Below are 23,227 nucleotides of genomic sequence, written 5' to 3'. Positions count from 1 at the left end.
AACAAAGTCAACATGACAGATATACCTTCTATTGCACAATATTTTCCCTGCGATAATGCAGATAATGAATGGATGCACAATATTTTTAAAACAAGGTCTAAGTGCAAATAGTGTAAACAAGAGTATGTAAAAACCTTTAACAGTATACATATAAAATAGTTCTACTAAAACAACTGTTTCAGAACAAGTACAGAGTCAAACCAAAAAAGCATAAATGTAATGAAAAACAAATACTGAACAACTATGTCAACAAGTCAACTAAAATACCTTCCATTGCACAACATACAGAAAATTAAATAAGTACTGCTAATAAAATATAAACACAACTGGAACATGTTTAAAGGTTATAATGCATGCATCATTTGACAACTCACATTATTATAGCGATAATTAAAATGTGACAATAGTATAAATCCCGAGACAATACCCTCGATCTGATCCAAATACTTGCTCAGTATTGATATTGATATTTTGATCGATCCGTCCACGCTTATTTAAAAAGTAAAAAAATAATTTTCATTTATGTTTTGCCATTATCTTATTCTTCTTCATCAGTCGTAAATCTTGTGCTCAATGCAAACGTTTTGGCAGTTGGAGAATGTATTAATCATAGTTGTTGGCGGATAACCAATGGGGGCAATTTCACTTGTTTTGTGTTCCAATTTATGGCAAGTGGGCGTTATAAGTAATGATATAATTAACCCTGCTGCCTTTTCGTAGGAATCCTTCACAAGGGAAATGGGGAAAATGTCTACCTCTCCCAGCAGCCCGCTGTCATTTCCACCGTTATGGGGAATGGATTCTACCGGAGCGTCCCCTGCGGGCCAAGCTGCAGCGGTGCAGCCCGCGATTTGATGTTATACGCTCCCGTGGCGTTGTCCAGCGGCCCCGATGGTTCGCTTTATGTCGGAGATTTCAACTTTGTTCGCAGGGTGCATCCAGACGGATACACCAGAACCATTCTGGAACTCAAGTGAGTTGGAAATAAAATTTCATGAGCATTTTTAGACCTTTTCTTGTGGTTTCACCAGGGCTGTCAAACTCAGTTTGGCTCTGAGGGACTTTCTGTTCTCAGGCGGCCGGATCACTCCAAATATTTAGCTTTGTTTTCAGTATCATGCTTTATCATTCAGCCTACATTCGTAACCTACCCAACAAATCATAATCATGGATAACAAGGAATCTTTTCCAAACACATTTTTTTCACAAACAATGGGGGGAAAAATATTTTTATCTTTGGCATCGAATGTGTTTTTTAACACGTAAACAGGGTTTTACACATAGACACACTCATCAAGCTATACAAACTCAACACTGGCTTCTAGCGGCAATATAGATCATTTGGTATACATTTATTTAAAAAAACATAACTTTTGATAGAAATTACCTAAAGACCCACATCAGTTTTTTTACATACATAATTTATAGAAGGCCAAATTAAATCATCCAACAGGCTTGCGGGTCATATGTTAGACATGCCTGTGTTACGAAGTGTAGAATAATGAAGATGTAGAGTACAACGGTAAATGTGCAATTCTGACTTTACACCAAGAGTTTAGGTTTGGTCTTGGCATTGGTGGGGACCGGTATCGGGAGTGTTACTGGAAAAATGTTGGGGTTCCAGGAACACATTCCTTTGTAACGTGTTAGTACCAACATTGGCACATGTCCTCTATGTCCATGCCAAAACTTTGCCCTTGCTTGACACATCTACTTCTTTAAAAAGTCTTTACTGTGGACTGATTTTATGTGGTGTATTATTGAAACCACTCACTGTACATTTTTTTTTTGCCACAACGAATTCTTCTTCTGTAACTGCATTGTGTCTTAGTACAGCAGCTACAGACTTTCATGATATCCCTATTGAATACTCCACCTTCATGTGGGAAGAAATAGCAAAAGGCTTCCTGCTTGGATTAATATTTAATATGGAAAAATGCAACCATTTAAATCAACCATGATCCGACTTTATGAAGATAAAATCTTACTTGCTGTGTGGCTTGTGAATTAATCTCAGTTTTTACTAGATTTGTGAATTGCATTTTTTTTTTTTTTTCAATGCTTCACCATGGCTTATGCTCAGGAACCGGGACACCAGGCACAGGTAAGATGTTTCAAAGATAATTGAATTTTTCTTGACACCTTAACATAATCATAGTGTCAAACAGTTAAAATGTGGGTTTTGTTATTGGTTTTTTTTGGTGTCCATGGGTCGGCAACCCAAAATGAAGAAAGAGCTACATTAGACCAGAAAAACAAAAACAATTTGGTCAGGAGCCGCACAAAAATAAAAGACTCTTATATGCCTTATAATGAATGCAACACATGTTGTATGTATCTATATTTGCAATATGAGACGATCATAAAAAGTAAGACACAGTACATCCTGTGGAGGATGATGCACCTAATGACTACTCTGTTGTAGGATACCGCCTCAGGTTTAACTTCATAACTCTAATAATGAATTACAGTATTGTTTCATTAATTTGATTAAAATGAAGAAATGCAATAAAGAAATCCATTTTTTGCCTGCTTGAAAATAAAACACCTAAATGTAGCATGCATAATTTGCCCCATATCTAAACAACAAAAAGAGTGCATTTATAGAAATAGAATCACCTAAAAAATGTAAAAATATATAAAACTCACATTAATATAGTTTATGTTTGATTTCTGTTTAGTTATTTTTCTTTACACACTACCGGTATGTTTTAAAGAGCTACCTGAAAAAAAATGGTGTGGGGGGGGGGGCTAATGCTAACATTAAAAACAGCTACCTGCCTTGCTTGTGACGCTGCCCCTTTAATGGGCGAGGCTTGGGCCACACAGCTCTTCTAGCAAGGCGCACTGGAAAGAGAGGAAAACAAGCAGAGGAGAGCAACCCCAGTGTTTGCATTACAGGAGTTCGAACCACGACTTCACGTTACAAAAAATGATGCGTTTGAGGAGAACCTGTATCCCGTTTTTTAAAACCTGATACCAGTGAGATGCGGCAGTCAAATGGTCACTTCCGACCGTTGAACTCGTACAAGCTGATTTTCCCTCGCGTCACCAAGTTACACTCCTAGTTGAAATGTATTACTATGCGTTTTTAAAGCATTGGACAACGTTAACAGTGTTTGTGTCATGATTTGCCTCCCACAGAAGCCATATCAAAACAAATATAGATTTATTTTCCTGATCTTTTTCAATTTGCAAACATTTTTGGTAAAGCGGCAGGGAGCCACTCGGCAGCATTAAAGAGACGCGGGTTGCCGACCCCCACAGGCCTTATACTATCTGGCACACAATTGACAGTAATGTCAGACCAAAAAAGAAAGTTCTTTACCTTAATGCATGGAATGTATCTTCATGGAAGCACTTAAGATGCCCTTTTGTCACCCTGGGGGGTTCCCTTTACTTCCTGCTTCCACGGCTCCTTTTTACAGTTTGGAGCGCATTTCATTTTTTTATGCTATACTATTGTTCTCTCAAGTCAAAACACATTAATTATTCATCCTTATTCAGCTCTCAAAGCTTTCCTCCCTGTGTTTCCCTCCTTGCAAAGTGTCTATCAGCTAGCGGGTTTTTTAAAGTAAGGTACCCTCATGGGGAGACATTATGGGATGTAGTCAGTGAAAAACCATTGTCTATTCTTTGCCTTCAAAAGGAACAAACACGAAGATGTCCTCTAGAATATTGCCAGCGACAGAGACAGTCAAAATGACTGCTTCAATGTTTTTTAACACGTTAATGATGCAGGCAGTAAGGCTTTGGTGACATTATTTCTGATTTGTTCTTTTCCCTTTAATCTACTGCATGCCTTTTAAGATGAGCATCTCATTTAGGAGAGAAAAAAACACGGTCAAGTGATTTGCAATCAGCTCACTGCATTGACATTGCTTGCTGCAACTTTAAGAGGCCCATCAAATATGTTATGCTGCACAGAACAGTGACACACTTTGAGACGCGATGAAAAACTCTCCTCGGATCAAGTTTCAATTATGGATGTGAAATTCAGTGCAGAGTTCTGAAAAGTGTTTTACGCGTAATGGACTCAAATGACTGACAGCCAGGGGACAAGGCGGTGTTATTTTTATGTAAGACACAACAGTGTTCAGGTTATTTTTAACAGGCACTTTTCCTGCATCACGATTTGCTCGATCATGGTGTTACAGCAGCTCACTTGTCTTGACTTATTGCTGCGTGATTTATTGTCATATTTTTTACTCAAAAATTATTTTTCTACACAGAGATATGACTCTAACATTGCGTAATATGGTTTTAATGATCTGCGAATGGGTATACTGGATAACCAAACTGATGTAGTTCAACATACATATTGCTTTATCATTTTAAATGTTTCTTTTATTTTTAATGCACACACTATGCATAATAATGTATTTTGAGCTTTTTTTCTAAAATAAGAATTGATAATACTAAAAATGAGAAATATTTTTCTGATATTATCTTCATGTATTTCTTCTTAAAAGATTATTGGACTAGAAAATAAGTTAAAAGAGTATTTTCTTGTTTTATTAGATCAGTTGAAATACAGTAATACCTCGCTTGAAAACAGTTTACTTTTAACAGTTTTGCTAATTCATAGATTTGCATCGTGCTCTGCAGCCTGATTGGCTAAACAGTCTTTCCATTTATAATCATTCGACGGTTCAGTAGTTGTTATCTGGTTTTCTGTTTATAAAAGAGTATTTGATGTTATAATTAAAAAAAGGTTTCTTTCTCACAGATTTCACCAATCACATGTTCTTTTAAACGTACCCCCCACTTTAAATAAGTGATTACTGTATCATTAAATATAAAAAAAAAGTATCATTTGATAATTATGAGCCTGAGCAATATTGTCTGCCATCTGACATAGACGATAATTTTGGGAATTTTAGGGATTTTATTAATGTCTTAGTTCTTGTAAGGCAAAACATGGTAAAATCTAAATAATATGTTTATTTAAAAATATATGGCAAACGGCAAATCAATTTGCTTGTTTTATGTCATTTTTAATTAAATGATTAACATTTAGACAATAAAAAAATTGTATATTTTAGCGCTTAAATATGTTCAAAATAAAGATACAACGCAGTAAAATGAGAAGTTCTTGCCTTAAATTGAGCAAAATTATCTGGCAAATAGGCAGGAAGTTTTTTGTTTTTGTGTGTGTATGATTAACAGTGTGTGTATGACATACATACCTCAAATTTAGATGTTCGTGCCGTATTAACATCAATAATTTTGTTCGATGAGTAAAAAAAAAAGAACATTTATGAGAACCTACCTTTACAATGAAAATTAATGAAATGAATTTGATTAAAAGTAAAATTCACGAGCTCCTGAAATAAATAACCTAACTTTGTTATTTGTTATTATCAAATATGATACATTTTAGCGGCTAAAACATTTAAAAATAAAATTGATGGGAAAAAAATTACCTATTTTGACAAAATGTCTCCTCTGTGCCCTAAGGCATTTACTGCTGTTGAGCATAGGTTGATTTGCTGCAAGGCCATTGGCTGTCCTGTCCAACCAGCCCACCCACACTCGTGGCCAAGGTTCAATAGATGACATTCACCCAGTTTGCTTTTGCTCTCAAGCTGTGGGGGCGGGGACTGTTGCTGAGCTTTTTGAACCTCATTTAGACATATGCAGCATAATCAATAAAACATTTTGAAGGACATTAATCATTTTCACTAATGGATGTTTTTTGCTCCATTATCCATTGTCTGCACTATAAGGTGCACCATGTTATAGGAAGCACCCCTCAAAAATAATCTTTTGTGATATTGTTTTTATATAAATACGGCGCGCCAGACTATAAGGCTATGGAATTAAAAGTACAGTAAAAAAAAATAAAAAAAGAGTATTGTACTTGTGCAGTGATTGATTGGATGGAATATATTACTGACACAAATGCATGACATTGAGAATCAATTGGGAATCAAACCAAGATCGCATCAGGTATAGTGCGAGTCATTTGACAACTAGGGATATAGAAAACACAGAAAAAGCCATCGATTTTATCTCATTTTCACACTTCTCTTACAGTACGAAACTGTTCATGTTATTATTGGGAACGAGCTGCTTTTGGCCGTCATAATGAAATAAGATATAATGCCTTTAATGTGTCATCTATATCCCGAGTGGTCTAGTGAATAGGATCTGGAGCTCTCCTGGGCCGGACAAGGTTCGATTCCTGTTGCATGTTATACAAAAAATCTACAACTAAATCAACAATTTGAGCTTGAATGTAGTCTGAAAGAGTGAAGCGCATTTTTTTTTTAACTCTGCTCTCCGCTGACCTGTCCTCAATAGCACCAGCCCAGCCCATAAATACTACTTAGCCATGGACCCAATGGGAGAAGTTCTTTATGTGTCGGACACCAGCAGTCGCAGAGTGTACAGGGTGAGGAACCTCGGTCAGCCAAAAGATCCGTCACGCAACTTGGAAGTCGTAGCCGGGACAGGCGAGCAGTGTTTGCCCTTCGACCAAGGCCACTGCGGAGAGGGCAGAAAGGCCACTGACGCCGCACTCAATAACCCTCGAGGTAAGACCTTGCTACTGAAAATGTTCTCGCTAATTGACTGCGACCAACCATTGCTGCCAAGGTTATTCATGTTGCTCTGTATGGACAAATATGTGTTGAGGTTAAAAGTCGTTTTTCTGCCTTGAACCCCTTGCTGAGTAACGGCACACAGGGTCTAAATTGTGACCTTTGAATAACCTCTTGGTCAGTAACGTTGAACGGAAACAAAATTATGTGAGGTTTTAGACATTTTCTTTCTGAGCATTGTTGTGAAAACACCATGTGCAAAGTTGTGGTGTGATGGTTGTGTGTGTTTAGTGCAGAAAAGCTATATTGCACCCCGTCATCAGGTATCGACACTGCAACAAATTATTCTGCAATGACGACGGATATAATGTGTGTTGCTAAAAAAAGATAATAATACTTTAAATTCAGGGATAGGACTTAAAAGCCGCTTGCTCAAATTTAAGAACGAAACTCAGACCCAAAAAAAACAAAACTCAAACCCAAACGAAACAAAACTCAAACCCAAAAGAAACGAAATTCAGGATACAAAGACGAGCACACATGTACTACTGTGCCAAGAGAAAACGGGAATGAGGGCTGCGTAAAACATAAGCCCTATATTTCTAGACAACAGCGCCAGGGCATGTACTTTCTCAATAAAGTAATGTCAGACCTTCTGTTTTTCTCTTCTTATGTACTATAAGAATAATGTTGGCAAAATAACGGACTAAATTCTCTCAATGGTTGTCGTAAATATTTCCCGATGCCACTGCTGTAGTTTTAGAGTGCATGTGTTGTGAAAAAGAGCAGCTTGACCTTTTCCAAAGCATTGCCACGAAAATAAAGAATAAGGCGCACTATTTTTTAAGCCACGGTGTTCAAAAAAGTAGGGGCCTGTGGCCCCATAATTATTTTATATATCATCGCAGTTTTTCAAGTATAACACGCACATTTTAACTCAAAGTTTGGATGTGTTAAATAGTTGCTAAGTGGATAGTGTTTTAAAAGAGGGTTGGAATAACACGTTTAGACGTATTTGTATGTATTGCGCAATGATTTATCAGTCAAAAATATCGCTGACCACAATTGCAAGACATCAAATACAACCACATATTTTTATCCACAAGACACCTATGGCCTATTTTTAGTAAACTATCCAAATCACTTGCGTAAAAGATCTTAAACATATTATTCTTGATGGCCGAATCTAAGGAAATGGTATTCAATTATCAAATGGGTTATTAGCAGAATTTGTCGGACTGGGCCATTTCCAGAATTCTTATTATCTATATTGAGGAATGGCATTTGATTAATAATTACCATTTTCTCAGCCAAGCTAGCCCTTTTCATTTCTTTCCTCACATATATATATATATATATATATATATATATATATATATATATATATATATATATATATTACATATATCCATACATCCATTATCTGCACCACTTTTACTCAGTAGGGTTGCGGGGGTGCTGGAGCCCATCTAAGCTATCTTCGGGCAGTGGGTAGGGGACACCCTGAACTGGTTGCCAGCTAATCGCAGGGCATATAGATAGATAGAGAGAGAGAGAGAGAGAGAGAGAGAGAGAGAGAGAGAGAGAGAGAGAGAGAGAGAGAGAGAGAGAGAGAGAGAGAGAGAGAGAGAGATTTTTTTACTTAGGCTACTCTCATTAACTAAAATATTAACTATAATTTGAATACTGATTGAGTGGACTGCTCTAATTCAAACTGTTATTGTTGGCTCTGTTTTGACGACAACAGATATCTGTTTGCAGTAGTACTTTAAATGGACCTTTAATGCCATCTACTATAATGGATTACTGGTTTAAAGGTCATACTATGTGCTGGCAAAAGCATCAATTATCCCCAACACTTTTCTCTGTGGACTGAAGCTAAAATTGTGTGACGGCATTTATCCTTGGACGCATGTGATTCACATAACATCGATAATTTCATCTTGGAAAAGAAAGGCTTTTATCAGAAGAATCCTTTGTCTAGGGTAAAGACTTTTCATTGATGGCTGTTCAGGAGGGAGAAAAAATAAACAGCAATACGGTTTCACAAAACGGGAGTCAGGAATTAGAAAATCAATAAACATATTTGTTGCAACCCTGCTTGCGATGGTGCCTTTTTAGTTTCATCTCAATGTTGACATTATAACAACAGTGGACATGATGTAGTACAGTTTGTGGTTCCATTAATGTTACCTCTAGTTTAGCTTGTTTTGCTAAATCCCATTTGTCATCGTCAGCGACACACTTCTATTACACGTGTACTGTACAGTTAAAGCATGTGAAGTGTGACTGTGCATCTTCTTGTGCCACTTTCCAACCGTGAGATATGTCTCTGTACCTTAGCAGCCAGTCAGATTCTAATGAGGTTCCCTCATACAGTACGCTGCTCATGGTGTTTAAAAGGCTTTCTACAGGTGAGGAGCAGCTTTGACGAGTCAACTGTGCCTCAATAAATATTGAACTGTTAATTATCTGTCAACAACTTACTCCCATTTTCTGCTCTTGTAAATTTGAAAATGTCCAAAAGAGCCCATTATTCACATAAGCCGGGTTGCCTGAAAGTGTCTCATACTGTCAGGCTTAGTTGTCCGCTTTACCACAGCGGAAGTTTTTTATTCGCATCGTGACTGCAATGGCAAATGTTTTTCTATGAAAACTCTCACAAGACATCGAAGGCCATCACGGCCTGTCATGTTTGCCCATCTTATGTCCCTATGTTGTCTCACGACTATACGGTTTTTCCCACGGTGGCCTAAAACGGGAATGTGGTCGTCCCCAGAATTGTAAAAAGGACAATGTTAGAAGAACATCTTACAATATTGGTTTTACTGTGTGTTTCTTACAATATTACTTTTAAAAGTTAACTTAAAACAAAAAATCGGCTATTTACAATAACAGATTTTCCTCCCCAGGGCCATCACAACTCTAAACAAGTGCACAAGTAAAAATAAATATCACGCCTATGTATGGAAATATCAGTATGCAAATCTTATTTACCGGTTTTGGAATTTTATTGCTGCTAAATGCAATAGCGCTATTTTTTATTTAAATGCTGTTACGCTGCACAAGTTACAACTTAGGCCAGTCTTTAAGTGTTACCTTGTAATTATGTTTACTTATTTAATCGAACATTCTTCTTTTTCTTATTCTAAGTCGTATACCTAATATGTTTTAATTCTTAATTATCACAAGCAAAATCGAAGAATTATTCAAAATCTATGCTCTGGATAAAATTGACGGGGTACACAATGGAGAAAGGTGTTCACTCTTTTTTTACGTAGAAAAGTTTTTGTAATGAAAATTCAATTTGTGGATACTCTAGATTTGAAGCCAGGTCATGCGTTGGCTCTGATAAAAAAAAAAAAAAAAAAAAAAAAAAAACGATTCATCTTCATGAAAGCCTACTCATTTTGCATAATATAACCTATTACCTTATTTCATGTTCATCCTTCCTGATCTAATAGGACAACCTTATTTAGACCCAGAATGGGGAAATTAGCAAATGATGTGCAGAAACTAAGCCCCTTTGTTGTGCATGATCAGACTCATCCCGAATGTAACACACTTTTGTTTCCATAATTTGCCTCAGGCTAGAACAACTTTTGTGGGCCGGGATTGACAAGGCAAGAAAAGGAGATCATAATAAGGTCATTATTTGACATATATCAAATGGAATTGGGGTCCAAACAGGACAGATTTGGGCTAGTTGACTTTAAATTTGAAGAAAGTATATTACTTCGCCAAAAACAAATAATCACGGTTCTGCTTAGTCACACAACTTTCCAGCTCCCGGAAATGGAGACAAGGCCATGGCATCCATTATCCTTCATGGATAACTGCAGGGGTACTCGTTACATCAATCGTAATCCATTTGTTGATCGAACTGGTCGTACCGGACAATCATTATGTGACCATGAAAATATAAGCCTGTCGTTTCAAGTCAAATAAAGTACTGTAACATTTATTAATAAGTTGCAATGTCATAAAGGGCAACAAAGACCACCATTACAACATCCCAAAAGTCCAGTTGACAGGAACGACACGTTTTAGGTTAATAATGGCATGCATCAGATCCAAGGGCCAGTATGATAGCTCAGAACACAACCCAGGCTCGTCCTGCTCCGTCAAGGACAACAAAAGAAAAAAATATTAGGTCAACATCACTCATGAGCTATTGAATACAAGCGTGTCTTAAGTCTAGATTTAAACATTTCCATTGAGGTTGCAGATCTTATATCAGAGCCCGGAGGATTCCCCAGCACTGGGGCCATAATCAAAACGTGCAGATTTCTTCTTGGCTTTTGGAATCACAAGAAGACCAGCATTTCCAAAGAAGAGCAGGAACAAAAGCGCAATCAAATCAGAAAATGTTCATTCTGTCACTTGATTGATACACAGGGCAGGGAGGTAGGTGACAAATCAAGCACAGCGACAATACCATTACTTGGTAGGCTTCCAAAGCACCCAGTCAAAAGTGCAAATGATACTAAGCTGGTCAGCAGAAGAGCTGAAACAATTGAACAATTGCAAACAATTAGCTAACATTGCTGACATTTTTTAACTTAAACATTCAAACTTACAAAATATACCGTTTAGCTATCTGATGCACAGCTAGTCCGTTAAAGAGTTAAAGCAATTGAACACTTGCCATCCGTTAGCTATTGGTGTTTACATTTATGACCCTTATACATACAAAGTGACACAAAATACACCTTCTGCCTCTTTGGAGGGGGTGTTCCAGTAAACAAATGAATTGCTTGTCGAAGCCCTCTGACACATTTTCAGCCATCTGGCGATATCAAGTCAACTTCCATTAAACTATGCTACAATGTTGCATAACAGCCTGGGAAATGAATGTTTTTACTGTTATTTTTTTAATGTACATTGAATATGTTCATATATTACTTTAAATTGCATGTTTTTTTCTGGATAAAATGTTGTATACAAATTAATGCAAATTGAAGTATCTGTCCAGAAAGTATATAATGTATTATTGCAATCTAAAAAAAAAATCCAACAAAGCAAGAACCATGTATTTTGAAATAAGAATTCTAAAAAATGTCATGAATTAATTAATTTTAAAACTATAAAGACATAAATAAATAAAAGTAAATATAGTATATTTTATCTCTAAATATAAATGAAATTTAGAAGTTCGTGCGTATTAAAAGTCTCCTTCTCGTGGTTTTAGTTGTTTAGACAACTTCACCTAGTGTGTCATTAAACCGGCTATTGTGGCTTTCGGATGCCAAAACCACAGTTAAATTGCTCTGGGTTTCTGATGTTTACGAGAGGCAATTTTGCAATCGAAGCAACTTATCCTGTTTTTCTAATGTTCATCTTATACACACTGAGAAAGCCCAACATTGTCCATCTCTATGTTGCAGTATAGTTTATGTGAAAAATTCTAATGAGAGGGGAAGAAATCTAGGTGTTAAATAATGGAGCGGATGCCTCAGTTAATTTGACAACTGATCTGAAGCTCATTATGCTGCCTACAGAACATTCAATTTTTATCCCTTTAAGCAGCAAAAAAACGTTGCCTTCCAAGACTCCTCCCATTCCCTCATGGTTAGCTATTTCATACTCTTTGGCTAGTCGCGCCTGACAGAACCTTCTGTGGCTGTTGCATTTCGACTAACCAGTTTAGAAAGGCTCTGGAGGCTTTCGGCCCCAAGCTTCATGGTAGCTTGTCACCCATCCGTCACGGCCCCATTTCACGCTTCTCCTTATTGCTTCATCCCTGAATCAATTATATGTTTGAGAAGTGGTAGACCGTCAGGGCCTGCAAGGCCTTCCCTACTGGCCTAAAAATATCTGGATCATGTGATGTTAATTATATTTAGTCCATGTCTGTCAGCTTCCTTTGATTGCCTTTCCAATGGTTGCACTGCTTTCTGATCCATTCATCCATTTCTGCACCACTCATCCTCACTAGTATCGTGGGGATGCCGAGCCCCTCGCAGCAGTCTTAAGGCAGTGCGCAGGGCAGACAGAGACATACAACCTTGAACCTTTGCACTGTGGGGCCGACGCATCAACCACTTATCCGCTATGCTGTTACCAGATCTGTGCGTTCATATTCTGACATTTATTCAATCACATTTCAGTCAATCCTTGTTACTGGGATCAGAAATCTACCCACAGGCCTTCAAAATCAGTTCTGCGGGCTCTGAGGTAAAAATTCGTGTTGATAAAGCTGTTGGTCCATCCATTGAGATTTCGAATTGGCGGGGCCATGGCCCTCTAGCTGACCTAGATAAACTATGATTGGCTAGGTGGAGGTAACAAAAGTATTGTCACATCCCCGGCTGAATGACAGTCGAGCCTTTTGACTGATGCGTCAGTGTTTTATTCAAACAACCGTTTCTGTCAAATTCCATATGTAGCAACATAAAAGTTGTGAAAATTAAAAAGCACAGTGATTCTTCCTATTTATAATATTAAATGTTTTACACAATCACAAATTACAAAGAGCATTCTAAGAGAACAAAAATGTCACACGAAATGCATTGTAACTATTTTAATATAAATAAACATTTAAACATTTCCCTTGTATAAGCGGACAAGGGAAAGTCCCTAATTAGTGCTTATAAACACGTATGCTGGTGATAATTGAAACACATTACAACACCCTTGGAATGAATCGTTAATCAAACTAATGACAAACAGTAAACATACCTTTTTCTTTTGAACTCGTGACACCTATTTTCGTTTCTTGGCAGACTCACTTTTTTATTCGTAAAGTTTTCTAAACCTTGTTTGGCTAACGGACTTTTTCTACTTGCCCATAAAGACTCGGAAACGCACGTTTTCGGTGAGACACCTTTAAAATAAAAGCGTTGCCTTCAAAATGAAAATATATTTTATGTCCGATCTAAATAAAGAAAATAACTAACTGGATTTAAGGAATATAACTAAATGAACAGATAAACGGCTCACAGATTTTTTTTTTCTAATTGCCGATATAGACTCAAGTCAAGTCAAGTCAAGTCATTTTTATTTGTATAGCCCTAAATCACGAAGAGTCTCAAAGGGCTTCACAGATTATTACACAGACTATTTTTCAGCCGACGAGAAGAGTAGGTTATTCATATGCTATGGAGTAGAAGTGAGTTTTAAGTTTAGATCTAAACATTTCCACTGAGGTTGCAGATCGGATCTCAGGGGGAAGAGCATTCCACAGCACCGGTGCCCGGATGGAGAACGCTCTCGAACCAGCAGAACACTTCTTTGCTCTTGGGATCACCAGAAGACCGGCACTCTCAGATCGTAGGCTTCGGACCGGGACGTAGGGGCCAATCAGATCTGAAAGATAAGAGGGAGCAAGTCCATAGATGATTTTGTACAATACTAAGAGAACCTTGAAATCACATCTATGGCTAACTGGGAGCCAATGCAGGTTAGCCAAAATCGGTGTTATGTGATCGTACTTTTTTGTCCTAGTTAAAAGCCTCGCTGCGGCATTTTGTACCAGCTGAAGTGACTTGATTCTAGACTTCGGGAGACCAGACAGTAGTGCATTACAGTAATCGAGACGGGAGGTAACAAACGCATGAATTATAATTTCCGCATCAGACTGAGACAGTATTGAACGGATTTTAGCAATGTTACGAAGATGGAAGAAAGCGGTTCTAGTAATTTTCTTTACATGCATTTCAAAGGATAGATCAGGGTCAAATATGACACCTAAATTTTTAACTGAGTCACTCTGTGTGATGTGACATTTGTCAATGTTCACAGCAGTTTTTGAGAATATATCACGGCATTTAGATGGACCAATGACTAACATTTCGGTCTTTTCAGAGTTCAGACGCAAGAAATTGAGTGACATCCACTCTTTTATCTCAATGAGGCAGGCCTCCAAATTTCCACACACTCGGACACGAACGTTTTCTTTTTAGAGGCACCTTCAAAATAAAAGCAAAGCCTTTATAATAAAAGTATATTTTATATCTGCTGGGGGAAAAAAAGAATATAACAGCCTGGCTTGAAAGACTATGACAACATATACTTAAAGACATGTTTATATTATAAAATACTGCGAAAGGTCTTTTTCAAAAGGTCCTTTACATGTATCAAACAAAAAGTTGAAGAAAAATATTCCCATGTGCACTTTTCCTGTTGAAAGCACATTTTTAGCTTGATTTAAATTAAAATGTATGGCCTTAGCTTCAACGGTGATCGGAGAAACCATCTTGATGGAACTGAATTGCACAGAAAATCTGTACGAAGAAGTAATTTAAATATGCTTAAAGGCAGAAAGGAAATGGATTTTGTGCACAAATAAAAACGATTTTTGGTGAGTAAAATGTGGCTATATACCAAAATGATATTGACATTTTCCGTTGTCAGTATTGATGCTTTTTTTATTTTTGTCGCAGCTGTAGCTGCAGTAAAAGTTTTAAACCCATAAAATAGTTATTGAAAGTTGAATTGATTCACCAGCTCGGTGGCCTTCCAGTTTGGCGCTCGGGATTAGAAGGTTGGAATTTTGGAGGCTGGTCACCTAATGACTGCCAGGGACAGGTGTTGCGACTCATCGGTTGGTTAGAACCATCGTCACATCATTTGCTGTACACAGTCACTCACGTGTGTGTTTGGGAGCCGACCCCTGAAGAGCGGAAAACGAGAATGCCTCTAAGTGTGAGGTTCTCCACGGAAATATCCCTCCACTTTTTTTTAATCATTTATGTTAATATTTTTCTCTTTGGAATCTAGACATTGTTATTATCACGTGTCCTGCCCGTGTGCGAGAGCCTTCTTCGTTTTTCCAACCTTTTCCACGTGCCATTATTGGATCATCCATGTATTGACAGAGCTGCGGTAGGCTTGCCGAGGCACGCACTACAAAATTGCAAACAGTTGTTACAGTAATCCATAGTTTAGATTTGTCCTACTAGCTACAGCCGTGCAAATGAAAACCATAAAAGGCACGGATTAGACATCTTTCAAACGCTTGCTTATGAATGCAAGAGCTGGAGCATTGTTTTGGATTGGCTTAAAAGTGTGCCCCCCCCCCCGTTGTCAATTGGCTCTGGAAAATAAAAGCCTCGTTCCATTTAGGACATGAACATGAAAGAGACATTTCTTAAGGATGAAATAGCCTCGGCCTACATCTTTGCACTCTTTCATCATTAGTGTTGAATAAGAAATATGTGTGTGTAAGATAGAACATGACTGTGTTTATTCTGTAGAACAATGCATACTGCTGTGTCTTGAGAGATTTTCAGGAGTAGCAAAAACATTATTCAGTTTAATTGGTACCATCATTCATGTTCTTTGAACAAGGACTATATTGCAAAAAATAATAATAATATTAACTTGTTCTGTTGGCAGATAATTTAGTGTTCAGACATTGTGTTCCCTTTTTTTTTGTATTTTACTCATTTACCCATAGCTTCGTATGACATAAATGATACATTTTTTTCCATTTTCTTATATATTATATTACATTGTTCTTTATTTTTTTTTTCTAAAATAACCAACATGATCTGCCATCTCATACATAAACTACTTTTGCTTCCAGCAAGAAGTTTTCAAAGGCCCGAATGGCAACCAATTACAGCTTTCTGTTTTCTAAGTGTGCTCAAATGATGTCCATCGGTATGAGTAACTGTAATGCCATTTTCAGCCATGCCCCTGAGTTATATTTATTACTAATTATACCTTGGATTCAAGACTAACCAGTACACACACTCTTCCATGAGTGGGATCGATAATCACCTGTTTTATTTTTAAATATTTAAAGAATAACAATTTATGGAGTCATTTTTTACCCCACTTGTACATCCAAGGGTTAAAAGACCATATGCATACAATAGATTATGTTATTATAAAGACAAATATTGAGTTCCCTTTTCCTTTGTCTGTTGTGTTTGCAATGGGGTGAAATTATAGAGGAGGGTGACTTTCTAACACAAAGTCCACAAAGGCAATGCAAATACCTTGACTTAAACTTAAGAGCCGAGACCTCAACTGACTTCATTGACCTCTGTCTTGCATAAATATTCTTCGAAATGAATGGGCAAATAGGGTGACGCTATATACGTGTGTTTTGTGCATCTGCCTAGTGCCACAACTGCAATGTCAGTCACCCCCTGTGACCCACAGGGGGCAGACTAATGCCCTTATCAGTGTCTGACATACTGCCTCTTCCTTCTCCCTCTTGCACACTGACCCCTTTCTCCTCTGTCGTTTCCTTTTTTCTTGACTCCCGGTGGTTGCGTACTCCGTAAACAGACGAAAACGCACACTGGGTCTCGTCTCTCTTGGATCTGCTCTACTCAGCAGAGTAGTAAAATATGTGTTCAGGGCTTTGTCTCTTCACAATGCTCAAAAGAAAGGGAGGGAAACAAAACCAAAAGACAATAGAAGAAGTAAGAGTAATGTTTAAGGGTAGGGTACAGAAAACTACTTTTTGTCGAGGTACCAACTTAAGTTGGTACTTCAGAGTACCGATTCACAGACAGGTTCAATGTCTGATAATATTTTACACGGTCCGATCCAAGGTTGGCCTAAAAATTTACTTTTTATAAAACATAAAAGCAAATACTAACATCAACAATAATAAAAGTAATCACATTAATAAAGATAAAACATTATCATTATTAATTATAATTATAAAAAATAATCATAAATCTACTTTGTAATCATGTCTAATATTTGAGTGCCCTCTGAACATCACACTAACATCATGTGACATGGGCAACACACTCTGGTCCGCTATCGTAATCTTTGACTTCTGATTTCTATGGCAAGGCATTGTGCCAAGAAATCCAAAATACTAACTCACCAAATAAACTGACCCTTGCAAAAAGTGGGTTTGTGTTGTGATGTCTCAGTTCACTGCTTGTATGTTTTTAATTAATTTTATTATTTGAAATATATAAATTCTTGTGAATGTTTGGGGATGCAATTTATGGAACCCACTCAGTGTGGCGCGAATGCAATGTAGAGAGGGTGGTACTTTATTTGGCAGGGATCGGTACAGGTAAATCCAGGTAGCAAGGCAACAGTCATAGTCCCGAATGCAAGTGAGGTGTCGGTGTTCCAGACAGTGAGGGCAACAGTCCAAAAGTTCATCAAGCAGTACTCCTGATCCAGAAGGGCAGCCAAGGTTTCGGTATACTATAAAAACAAGACGCTAAAACAAGAGTGCTTGGGACAAAACATGAAAGACAACAAACTAGCACAGAGCCAAGGAGACAGAGTGTATAGGTATTAAAGAGGGGGAGTCATGACAGTAGAGAAATTAAGCGAGTAACCACAGCTATAAGGAAGCAAATTGAAGAGAGAAAGGAGAGAGAGATAAAAAGTGAACCTACAGGGGAAAAGTAACCTAAAAGCAGGTTTGTGAGATTTGTGGGTGGGACCTCTGGTGATATAATCTGTTAAGCTATTAGACCATGGATATGCATGGTGACGGGTTGCCACTTGGCTCCAGCCAGCAGTGCAACGCCAGGTACCACAGCGAGTCTATGCAAACGGGAAGAGGTACTAACTATCCCTACCTGCCAATAGTGAACGTTTTGACTATGACTATTTTGCAGCAGCTTTGGACCAGAAAATATATGTTGAATACATTAACATTTATTGCCACAAAAACAAGAGGAAAATATAGAAATGTTGCTACGGAAAAGTTTTGTGTTGATTCGCAGGTACCTGAAATTAGAAGAGTATTGGTTTCAATGTAAAAGTGTTCATCTCTCGTAGTGAGTCGTAAATATTTCAGACAGCTCAGGCTCCATCTGCCGCAACCCTCAGACCAAAGCAGCCGGCTTCATGCTGTTCTACCTTCTCTGGGGGTCGAGAAAGCGTATACTGTAAGCAGCTTTGCTGAATGAATAACCTCACACGTAGAATAATCTGAGTCAGGATCAAACATTTGATGCTTCCTGTGTGCATCCCGATCAAACGGCAGGGTGTCGCTACACCGCGGCGGATGCGTGTGATTAGGGATATTCATGAAGGCGCCTCAGTGTGACTGTGACGCCATTCATTTCGAGCTTCCATTTTCCAAATCTGCCCTCTTGCCAAAATGTATTTGCAGGTCACCTCAGACCTCCACGTGGAGCAGCTGCTCGCTATTATAATGTGCTAATGCTTTTATTCCATTGTTATTCTGCTGCTGACTCTCATAGGGTTTAGTGCAGTGATTGTCTCGCGCCAGAGGAAGATAGAGGTAGTGGGTGAGTGGATTCGATTAATAGAGTGAAAGGGAAGAAAAAAAGAGATAAAATACAATCAAGAGTAAAAAAAAATGTTAGTCTGTGGTGGATGAAAAAAGGGAGTGAGGTCATCGTTTTATGTAGAAATTTTGTGGCGTGCAGCAGCTCTTCTCATTTGCATAATAAACCGGCCCTGGGCAGCCTTCATCGGGTCAACTGCTATTGTTGTTGTTCATGCAAAATAAGTGATATATTTTTTCTTAAATAGATTATTTTGTGTGTGTGAGCCCATGTGCAATTTTTACAATCTCCTCTTTTGCATTTCATTTCACATTGACCGAGCTTTTGCCATTGCCCGCAGATATCCTTGCATTAATCATGCATTCATGAATTAATCACACGGACAAGAAAAACAACGGCATACCTTTTGATAATAATGACACCGGTAGGTCAGACTCATTATTAACAATGTTGTTTATTACTGTTGATAATTATATGATAAAAAAAGGAATGCTTTCTGCCTACGGAGTGTTTCTTATAACATATCCGCCGAGAATAAAACGAGTTGGCCAGTGGCAGGGAAACAGCGTCCAAAAAAAGTCCACTGCACTTTATGATACATTGAGCACCTGTCAAGCCACTGTGCAGTTTTTGCATGACAGGAAAAAGAATTGCAGGGATGTGGTTCGTATTGTGTTTGTATATTTATTGCTGAATCGTTTCCGCCGCGGAGTGTGCAATGGCTGATGTGAGTGTTTCTGACAGAAGTGGCAGAATATTAAAGCAATTCACTCACTGCCCCCGAAAAAAAAACATACAGTATAGTCCTCTTAAGTGTAGTGCATTGTGATACCAGGGAAAGGAAGGTAGCGTGAATAATCCACTCTCTCTCTCACTTTATACCATAGGTTCTTAATGGGAATTCCCAAATGACCTTGAGCATCAGATGTAAAGGTCGTCACAGGACAGTTCGGCCATTTTCATTTCATCATACAAGTCGTGTCTGTGTTGGAATTTGAGACATGTACAATGTCGTGCAAATGGAAAAAGGGGGTGTTTACTCACCATGATACATTTTGCGCTTCATTACCCTAAAAGGACCAGAGATGGCTGACATGTTGAAGGAACCAGCATGGCTCAACTTTTCCAACATTTGTGTTTAGAGGATTAACTCACTTTTACCAGGTTCCTAAGCTTTGCCATTTCATACAAAGTGATACTTTTATAGTTTTATAAGCACTAAGGAGAGAAGACGTCAATGAATTTTGAACTTTCAGAGACAACTGAGGAGAGAGCCAAAACGTGACATAAGGAATTCCGATTTTATTTTAAAAGCCCTTCCCTGGGCCTTTTCTTTTTATTTTATATTCTCAGTTACAAAAAACAGATTTTCCCTAAGGGATGTGGGAATAAAGAAAAGCAACGTACTCGGCCAATAGTGAAAATGAAATAAACAGTGCATAATAGATAAAATATCAAACTGGCATCCTATGCAATCTTTTTTTACATGTGTCCAATATCAAAAACATAATAAATATTCTTATACTTATACTTTATTCTAAGTCTTTGCTAAACACTCATTGGTCATTTTGCCTCTCTCTCTCTCTCTCTCTCTCTCTCTCTCTCTCTCTCTCTCTCTCTTTCTCTGAATATATATATATATATATACATTATATATCTACATATATATATATATATATATATATATATATATATATATATATATATATATAGAGAGAGAGAGAGAGAGAGAGAGAGAGAGATATCTATATATATATATATATATATATATATATATATATATATATATATATAGAGAGAGAGAGAGAGAGAGAGATATGGATATATATATATATATATATATATATATATATATATATATATATATATATATATATATATATATATATATATATATATATATATATATATATATATATATATAGATAGATAGATAGATAGATAGATAGATAGATACATCAGTAATGAAAAAGTAATTAGATTACCCCGTTGCTAAAGAAATGAACGCCGTTACGTAACAGCGTAATTGATACTTATATTGCCAATACTGCTGAGTATATACTGTATTTTGCAGTTATATATAGTAATGTCTTGCATTGCTTAAGGGGTCGCTAACTGTGGCAAGACAATAGCAAACGGTCTTTCCAGCCCTTGGCTTTTAGTCAAATTTTGAACAAGACAACACCCATGCATTAAAACGTAACCATGTTTTATTTTTGTTGTAAGTCATTGTTACTTTAATTTCAAATTGGTTATGTCCAAATGTCCTCACAAAATCCAAAATTCCTGTACTAGAAAAGCATTTACACTACATTTACGAGCTGAATACAAAACCAGCGGCTACTTTGCAGCAGGAGTGAGGCAGAGAGAGATTACAAAAGCAAACTGTGTGTCTAATGAAGCCCATAGTCAATAAGAGCTGGCTGCAGGCCAACGGCTGAGTCAGTTGCTGCAAAGGTGTTACATTAGTGCCACTCTGTGCGCTATTCTGCTGTTTTCTTTCTTTTCTGACTTACAACTTTCAGTTTTAAAGTCCCCGGACTCAACCCCTCTCCTCTGATGGGACACAGAGTTAGTTAAGGGAGTCTTGTTAAAGCGATGTCACTTTGACAATGTCAGCGTGATGATGGGGATTGCGACACGTGTGTCCCTTTAACTATTTGAAATGGCCGGTCCTGGCAGCCGGCCTGTCAACCTCCACTGGGAATGTGGCAAGCTGACAGGAGGAGGGAAGCTTTGCCAATGTTCCGGGAAATAAATTACATTTTCCGGAGGTGGTGCCCAAATGCTCTCGCGCACACACAATGGGCGGGTGAAGCTGCGATCAAAGCGATGCTGAGCTAGTGCCCATGCGGGTTGAAAGCTATCTTGATTCCTTAAACACACTGACAGGAAGATGAATAAATAGCGTGATGGCAGTAGACAAGGTTTACTCAGAAGTCCAATTTTACCTGCGCTAGCTTGGGGGGAGGAGGGTGCTTCTTTGTATTGAGGTCAAATGCAGGGGACAGGAATGGGTCGGGTAAAACAGGAAATGTGACCCTGTTGCCATTAGCACTTACCAATGCAATTGCATCTACAGCGGGTGTGGGCAAACTAAAACCCACTGGCCATATGAAACTTGTCAAGCTTTTTAATGCGGCCTGCCGAATCAAAAGATTGAAAAAGCATTGAAAAATTATAGTTTTAGCGCCACTTTAGTCCATCCATGTAGAGATAAGATCCGGGCAAAACAAATGCAGCTTGACAAATTAACTTAATTTGTAGGACTGAACCCGAAGCAAAGCAAAAATGTTATATTTTATTTTTAAGGACTCGGCAGGAAGAGAGGTGATTTAAGATTACAAATTAAGCCTGACCTTTTGTAACGATATCTAACTGAAACAAGGCGGTAAAAAGAGTTATATGTTTTATATCTCTGTGTGTGCCGAGGTTACATTAACTGACAATTTGCCATCACAGAAAGACTTTTAAGAGTTGACACGAACATTTTGAGACTGTCCTTCATTGTGCCATAAACCACTGCAGCAGTACTTCCTTAAGAATTTAGCATGGTACTTTAAGAGAAAGAGAGAGGGGGCAGAGAGACAAAGTAGAACAACGAGAGGGTTGATCAAAAAGTCAGCGAAATGAGCCTGTACCAAGACTTGGGGTTGGCTTAGCTCTACCTATGTGTTCATAAAAATAAAACAAAGCACAAGAATGAATGTGTTCTGCAACAACATTCATCCATCCATCCAATTTTTTACACCGCTTATCCTCGCTGGGGTCACAGGGATGCTGGAGCCCATCTTATAACACCTGCTTTCAACAATTGGCAAGGGACACCCTGAACCGGTTTCCAGCCATTTGCAGGGCACACAGTGACAACCATTCATACCCTTGCTCGTACCTAGGGACAGTTTTGACCTGCCTCCCAATCTGCCTTTCTGGTATGTAGAAGGGAACCGGAGTATCCGGAGGAAACCAACGCATACAATACCGCACAGGGAGGCTGATAGCTGCATTTGGACCATGGTCCTCTGAACTGTGGGACTGACACGCTAACCACTTTTTTGCCATGCCGCCCAGCCAACATTCAACTAATGTAAATTGTTTTTGTTAAGTCTCAGCACGCCAACGCCTGCCGGAGGGCGTCAGGGGATAATTACCAGTTTTGGCAAACCTGGCGCTCATTGAAACTGCTGCATTTGAGAACTACACAGACAGATCCCCAGGGTCGGATTGTTATGTTGTATTTGGTGGAGAAGTTCCAAACGTGGACACAAGCATTTATTTGACAGCTTTAATAGGGTCAAGCGAGTAGCTGGCACCAGCACGGCGGATAAGTGGTTAGTGCATTTGCGACACAGTTATGAGGTTATAGGCTCAAACCTTCCTGTGTGGAGTTTGCATGTTCTCTCCGAGTTTGCGTAGGTTTCCTCATACATTCCAAAAGCATGCATTTCAGGTTAATTTGTCAGTTCAAATTGTCCCTAGGTGTGAATGGGC

The 23,227-nt window shown here is 38.1% G+C and overlaps 1 protein-coding gene across 1 annotated transcript in view; it reads left to right on the top strand.

Moving 5' to 3' along the window:
- Positions 1-23,227, top strand: part of tenm1 (teneurin transmembrane protein 1) — a 381,706-nt gene that overhangs the window by 280,948 nt on the left and 77,531 nt on the right. The window contains exons 20-22 of the mRNA XM_088344425.1: positions 721-973; positions 2,084-2,104; positions 6,307-6,539. Coding sequence (XP_088200551.1) covers positions 721-973; positions 2,084-2,104; positions 6,307-6,539 — 507 coding nt within the window. The remainder of the gene's footprint in view (positions 1-720; positions 974-2,083; positions 2,105-6,306; positions 6,540-23,227) is intronic.

This window comes from Urocampus carinirostris, chromosome 9 (assembly GCF_059441175.1).
Source record: "Urocampus carinirostris isolate Australia breed hairy pipefish chromosome 9, RoL_Ucar_1.0, whole genome shotgun sequence".
Classification (NCBI taxonomy): Eukaryota; Metazoa; Chordata; class Actinopteri; order Syngnathiformes; family Syngnathidae; genus Urocampus; species Urocampus carinirostris.
The sequence above is the reverse complement of the archived record's forward strand: the minus strand, read 5'-3'. Positions and strand labels throughout refer to the sequence as shown.